Below are 7,366 nucleotides of genomic sequence, written 5' to 3' on the forward strand. Positions count from 1 at the left end.
TGACAAGCAAAAAAAAAAGCAAAACTGTTTTTCAAATGTAAAAAAAATATATCCGGGGGGGGGGGGCACCTCTAGACCCTCGCATGAGTGTTACATCTCTTTTTGCCGTACGTAATGTTTAATATTTTGAGGAACATCGCAGTCACTTATTTTTTAATTTAACCTCCTTTGTTAAGATATTATTCCTTTATATTGTAAAATTGTAGAAAACTGTTTATAGAAAGACCATAATTCTCCAAAGTTTTATTTTCACTTTTTTGTCATTTGCATTATATGTGGAATTTGGAGAAGGTGTTATGCCTAAACGACATAAGGCTTTTAACTTGTTACATGTACATACTATGATCGGCCCAACGTTTTCAAACGGAGGGGGGGGGGTGTTAAAATTCAAAGGCGTCAATAATTTACAGGCTTAAAATTTACAAACTGTTGATGGATTTAGGATCTTTCTCTAACTTTTAGAAATATTCTTAATTAAACACATTTAATTGGGACAAACATAACTTCAATCAAGCTGCAACAAAAACTGTGTGTGTGGAGTGGGGGGATTTAAATGAAAAATTACAATTTCAATATTAAATCAAATCGATGGGCTTTCCCCCTCGTACAGGCTTACGTAGATAGCTTGTTATTTTAGTGTTTCAGATTAATTTTACTAATTCTGAAATGTGATGGGGGTGGGGGTTGTTTGCTTGTTTATTTTTCTCTTTTTTTTATTGTTTGCTTCTTTTCTTTTGAAACTTTGTAAAATTATACAATGTAGCTACACAATTTGACACATCTTTAACCTTTTTTGTATACTGGTATGTCACCCTATAAAAGGTAGCACTGATCATTTAACATGACAAACCGACCCTTTACTACATTGAATACACCATTTAATTTGTATATGTATATTTTAACCTATAATAAGTAATGGCGACCATATAACATTTTAATTCTACCCGTTATTATATCGAATGCACCATTCAATTTTTATGCTTCACGCCGTAACAAGTAGCGTCGACCATTTAACATATCAAACCGACCCGTTGTTATATTTAACCGACCCGTTATTATATCGAATACACAATTTAATTTGCATACTTCACCTATAGCAAGTATCGGCGACCAGTTAACATATCAAACCGACCCGTTGTTATATCGAATGCACCATTTAATTTGTATACTACACCCTATAACAAGTAGCGGCGACCGTTTAACATATTAAACCGACCCGATGTTATATCAAACCGACCCGTTATTATATCGAATGCACCATTTAATTTGTATACTTCACCCTATAACAAGTAGCGTCGACCATTGAACATATTAAACCAACTCTGTATTATATTGAATGCACCATTTATTTTGAATCTTTCACAGTATAATAAGAAGAGGTGACCATTTAACATAGTAAACAGACCCTTTATTATATTATACACACTATTTATAATGTATCTTTCACCGTATAACAAGGAGTGGTGACCATTTAACATAAAGAACCGACCCTTTATTATATTAAACACACCATGTATTATGTGCGCTTGACCCTTTAACAAGGAGTGGTGACCATTTATTATATTGATTCAACCCTTTATTATATAGAACACACCATGTAACATAGTGTACCATACCTTAAGGCAGCTATGGCGTTCCATACTGAAGACAAGGAAGTACAGGATTATCGGGGGACATGTTGGATTTAGAGGTGAGGCAAGATTATATTTAGAAAATTTAACATGTTTAACTTGCTGAAAAACATTTCCAGATATCATTATTGATTTCAAGTCTAGTACACGTAATATGTTGACGGTGCGACCGTTATGGCAAGCGCAGATGTTTATTTTGTTAGAATTTAGATCGGGCTCGTACGTCAAACTGCACGTGACATTTGATGCGTCTAGACTCTGACGTCACATGACGTCGAATGTAAGTTACATTTCGCCAAAGAATCCTGAACAGTGCTGAAAATAAATGATGAACGTTTCGTTTGCTATTTATCTTCAATATTTATCCATTATATCGAGCATATTTACTTATAGTTGGACTTTTCCTATTCTCACGAGAACGTAGCTTTAACGTAGCTTTAACAATTAAGTGTTGCATTGTGGGTCCAATTTCGGCATCAAAAAATTTCATCGAATGAATGTGCAGATAGTCCGAATTTTTCTCTTCGCACAGGCGTTGCTTTAAGAGCTCGCAGTTACGAGCGTCGCTTCGCGACGCTCGCTGAGCTCGCTATAATACATTAGATAATTTGCATGAGCGGGCCACTTTAGATAGATTAGATAGATCATATTTATTAACTACATGAACTGTTTAGACTGTTATCTAACATTTTTTCATTTTTTTTATCAAACATAAGAAAAGTTTACATGCCAAACTAAAACTACAAATACTGAATAGATCGATCCTTCCTGTTATTTCTAAACCAACACTATCCTACAATTTTCTTTAACAAAACATAACTCTTATATTTTATTTTTATTTTAAAATTGCTTAACATTTCTGTAGTCTGAGTGATCAATGCCTACATTTACTTTATACAGGGTCATCTGATTTTTTAACCAAAACCCCAGTGATGGACCCCCTGGACAGAGCTCAAGTACTCCTCCTCTGTGACCTGTGTCAAAGATCTGCATTACAGAGTCATTGTGAACTTTGTCAGATTAACCTGTGTAAGGCCTGTGTAGGGGAGCATCTCTCTGATTCATCCATGAGGCACAACGTTGTACCATACAAACACAGAACCGCTATTCCTAACGTTAACTACCCAAAATGTCCAAACCACACCCAGAAACATTGTGAACTTTACTGTGAGAAATGTGACATTCCTGTCTGTTCTACCTGCATCTCCTCTGGGAAACATCATGGACATAAATTAACAAATGTCTTACAGAATCCCAGCTTTATAAAAGAAATTTTAAACAATGATTTGAAAGAACTAGAAAAAAGAATATGTCCTACATATGAAGAAATTGCATTAGATTTAAACTCTGAAAAAATCAATTTGGAGAAAAATTATGAGAAACTGACAACAACTGTCACCAAACAAGGAGAAGACTGGCACAGAGAAATTAACGTCATTGTCAATAAACAGAAATCTGAAATTGATGACATGAAAACTAAACACCTGGCTGCTCTAAATAAACAGGAAAGAGAAATCAAACAGATTACTTCTGATGTTAAACAGTGTATAGTTGATCTGAAGAAAATACTGGACTCCAATGATGTCTCCCTAACCTCTGCATATAATTCAAGGAATGCTGAATTTAGAAATTTACCTCCTAAAGTCAATGTTTCATTACCAAGTTTCTCTCCTCATCAGATCAACACAGAACAGCTCCATCAAATGTTTGGTTCTCTGTCAGCATTATCCATTATAACAGAAGAACATGGCTACACAATGAAGACACCAGAAGCTGTATCCTGTCCTCCAGTCAAACCACTGCTTGATGAACCAGAGCTCATCACCACCATAGACACTGAGTATGACAGACTATTCAGTGTAACCTGTCTCAGTGATGAAGAAATCTGGACACGTGGAGATGACGAAATCATGAAACTCTACAACCTCCAGGGTAAACGACTGAAGTCAACCCAAACCAAGTCTGGGAACAAACCACGTGACATAGCAGTGACAAGGAGTGGAGATCTAGTTTATACTGAACCTGATACAAGAACTGTAAACATAGTGAAGAATAAAAAAATAAAGGAAGTGATCAGACTACAGGGGTGGGAACCTTACAACATGTACAATGTCTGTAGTACCTCCTCTGGTGACCTCCTGGTTACCATGATCACTGATGATTATAAACAATCAAAAGTTGTCCGTTACTCTGGCTCCACAGAGAAACAAACCATTCAGTTTGACAGTAAAGGTAAACCTCTGTATTCATCTGGTTACATAAAATACATCAGTGAGAACAGGAACCTGGATATCTGTGTGGCTGACTATGTAGCCCGTGCAGTAGTGGTGGTAAATCAGGCAGGAAAACTCCGATTTAGATACACTGGTCATTTTTCTACTACCAAGAGACGACTTGTTCCAGCCGGCATCACAACAGACAGCCAGAGTCAGATCCTGACAGCAGACTGTAACAACTGTATCCATATCCTAGATCAGGACGGACAGTTCCTCCGTAACATTGATAACTGTGATCTAGAGCGTCCATATGGTATATGTGTAGACACCAAAGACAACCTCTTTGTGGCTGAGTATCTCAGTGGTAAAGTGAAGAAAATCAAATACATGTAATCAATGTTTTATATAATGACATGTTGTGATAGAATTTTTTCCAGTAACCAAAATCACAAGATGACGTAGTTTAATTCAGGTGCACTTTCTAGTGCTCATATGTGTTTGTGAAAATATTTTCAATAATATTATCTATAAGGTATAATATATATAAATGAAATTTTTTTTTATAATAATTGTTTAAATTCTATGCAAGGTTGAAATGATCGACTTCTCAATGATATAACGTATCTTTGAAAGAGAACCTCAGTATTTCAAAATGAAAGCCATGTATATTTGCGAGCATGAAGAAAAACATATTATGTACATTTTTTCACTTTGACGGTCTAGCTGCCATGTACTTCACAGTGAAGAGTTACAGTAATTATACTGTTCAGTACTTTTGATACAGGTAGAATAATATGTCTTTTGATCTTATTATAAATATATGTACATCCTTTTAATCTAGATATAATTTAAGTTCTTAATTGACCATGTTGACCAAGATAAATTAATTAACCACTTTATTCTATGTTTTTCATGGACTCATTGGGACTCATAGTGTGCAAGATAACAAGGTTTGTCTGTATATGTAACCCAAAACAAAGATGAGAAATCCATGATTCAGATGTTTTCATTTTAATTCACATACATATTTAATACATGGTCAAAAACGATTTTAACAGGTGTTAATGCTGCAAGTTCCATGAGATATCATCCAAATGAGCCCACTGTCAGTGGAGCTAAATATCAACAATCGCTCTTCTGATAAATTGTACAACCTATCACTTGTATTTGAAGCCTCTATCCTTAAGTATCCTATTAAAGACCCAAGGTGCATCACCTGACAAACTTTTATGATTCTTAGCCAATTAGAACTCCTTTTTGGTCTACATTCTTGTAAATCACAAAATGCATCAAGTGACAAAGTTTGATAATTCCAAGCCAATAAATACCTGAGATATTCAAAAGTAGGTCACTGTGACTTACTCTTTCGTCAACATTCTCAAAAAACCCAAGATGCATCAACTGACAAAGTTTGATGATTCTTAACTAATAAGTACCAGAAATACTTAAATAAAGCCATAAAATATCAAAAGTAGGTCATTGTGACCTACATTTTGTTTGACATTTTTTAGAGTCCCAAGATGCATCTGCTGACCAAGTTTGATAATTCTAAGCCAATAAATACCTTAGATATTCAAAAGTAGGTCACAATGACCTACTTTTTGGTCGAAATTCTCTGAAAACCAAAGATGCATCAACTGACAAAGTATGATGATTCTTAACCAATAAGTACTAGAGATACATAAATAAAGCCATAAAAAGTTAAACAGTAGGTCACTGTGACCAACTTTTTGGTCGACATTCTCTGAAAACCCAAGATGCATCAACTGACAAAGTTTGATGATTCTATGCTAATAAGTGACGGAGATATTTAAATATAGCCATAAAATGTCGGAAGTAGGTCACTGAGACCTAATTTTTGGTCGTCAATATCCAAAAACCTAAGATGCATCAACTAACAAAGTTTGATGATTCTAAGCCAATAAATACTTAAGATACTTAAATATAGCCATAAAATGTTGAAAGTAGGTCACAGTGATTTACTTTGTGATTGACATTCTTCAGATTCCCAAGATGCATCTCCTGACCAAGTTTGATGATCATAGGTTTAAAGGTAATCAAAATATGTCTTTTAAACAATTTGAAAACAAATACCTGCAAAATTCTAAAAGTAGGTCACAGTGACCTACTTTTTCTTAAATATGTTTTTAAGTCCCATGATGCAGCAACTTACAAGATTTGAGTCTTGAGTCTAACCCTTTCAGTGCCTGAAATAATGGGATTAAATGTTTTGAAAAGAATAAGTCATAAAGTTCAAAAAGTAGGTCAAGGTGACCTACTTTTAAATTGACCTTGTTCAAGGACTCAAGATGCATCAACTGACTTAAGTTTGATGATCATAGGCCTTAAAGTATCCAAAATATGCCTTTAAATCAATTTGAAAACAAATGCCTGTAAAATTTATAAAGTAGGTCACCGTGACCTACTATTGAGTTAACATGCTGTGAAGTCCAAAGATGCATCAACTTACAAGATTTGGTGATCCTAGTCCTTATTGTAAGCAAAATATAAACATTTTTATGAATTGTTAATTTAGGTTAACTTTAAAGTGACCTTGAGACCACGCCCTTTGCCCCAGGGTCATGCCTTGAACAATTTTTGATTTTCAACATATCCTGATCCTTGTATGTAAGTTTGGTGAAAATCTGCCCAGTGGTTCTGGAGAAGAAGATTTTTTAACAACCAGTGCTTTTTGTTTTGTTTTCCTGATTATCTCCCCTTGATTCAGGATCCCAACCCTTATTTTAGTATAAATGGTAGCCCTTGGGCCAAGGATACCCTGTCACAAATTTGATACTGATTGGCCAAGGGGTTCTTGAGTTATGGCCCATATTCTAACAAGAGGCCCACGGGCCTTATAGGTCACCTGAGCATCATGCAACAACTTTCAAATGTGTTTCATGTTTTAAGCTAGATGCTAAGGCATTCACAATTTTGGAAGAGGCACTCTTGCTCATCATAACTATGTACTTAGTTTATTTAAAGGCATATATGGCGTATGTACAATGAAAATTATTAGACTAAAATTATAAGAACTTATTATTTGTAACATAACTTTATATAAAGATAGAACTTTTCCATAAATTACAAAATCTAAGTCAATCGCTTTATAAAGATATCACAATTTAATTTGGATTCTTGGAATTTTCTCCGACTCGGAAGAAAATACAAAAGATTTAAATAACATATTATAGAGAAGATAAAATCGTATTATTAGATGAAACGAGGTGTTTTCCGCGTTCAGAATTTTATGAAAAGCTTTAATTTATATATATTGATTATATTTCTTTACTTAATTTTGTATTTTTCAAAAATATATTTTTGGATCAGTTACGCCATATATGGCTTTAAAACTTAGTAGCAGAGAAGAAGATTTTCAAAGAAATAATGCATTTGCACTAAATAATCAATAGAGCCCCGCCCTAACACCAGAACCCCTGACCCTGGGGCCATAAAATTCACAAATTAGGTAGAGCCACTCTTGCTCATCATAACTATGAACTTAATTTGTTTATTTAA

The 7,366-nt window shown here is 34.5% G+C and overlaps 1 protein-coding gene across 1 annotated transcript; it reads left to right on the plus strand.

Moving 5' to 3' along the window:
- The first annotated feature begins 1,658 nt into the window (after positions 1–1,658).
- LOC134230161 (uncharacterized) lies at positions 1,659–4,298 on the plus strand. The gene is made up of 2 exons (XM_062711937.1): positions 1,659–1,690; positions 2,532–4,298. Exon 2 carries the CDS (start codon positions 2,564–2,566, stop codon positions 4,238–4,240), a length of 1,677 nt encoding a protein of 558 aa, XP_062567921.1. The 5' UTR covers positions 1,659–1,690; positions 2,532–2,563; the 3' UTR covers positions 4,241–4,298.
- The last annotated feature ends 3,068 nt before the right edge of the window (positions 4,299–7,366 follow it).

Source organism: Saccostrea cucullata, unplaced genomic scaffold, assembly GCF_032062105.1.
Source record: "Saccostrea cucullata isolate Sc308-1 unplaced genomic scaffold, CSIRO_AGI_Scuc_v1 ctg4690, whole genome shotgun sequence".
Classification (NCBI taxonomy): domain Eukaryota; kingdom Metazoa; phylum Mollusca; class Bivalvia; order Ostreida; family Ostreidae; genus Saccostrea; species Saccostrea cuccullata.

Bases quoted from the DNA above. Each gene is read 5' to 3' on its own strand.
- LOC134230161 (XM_062711937.1), top strand. From the start codon at position 2,564: ATGGACCCCCTGGACAGAGCTCAAGTACTCCTCCTCTGTGACCTGTGT.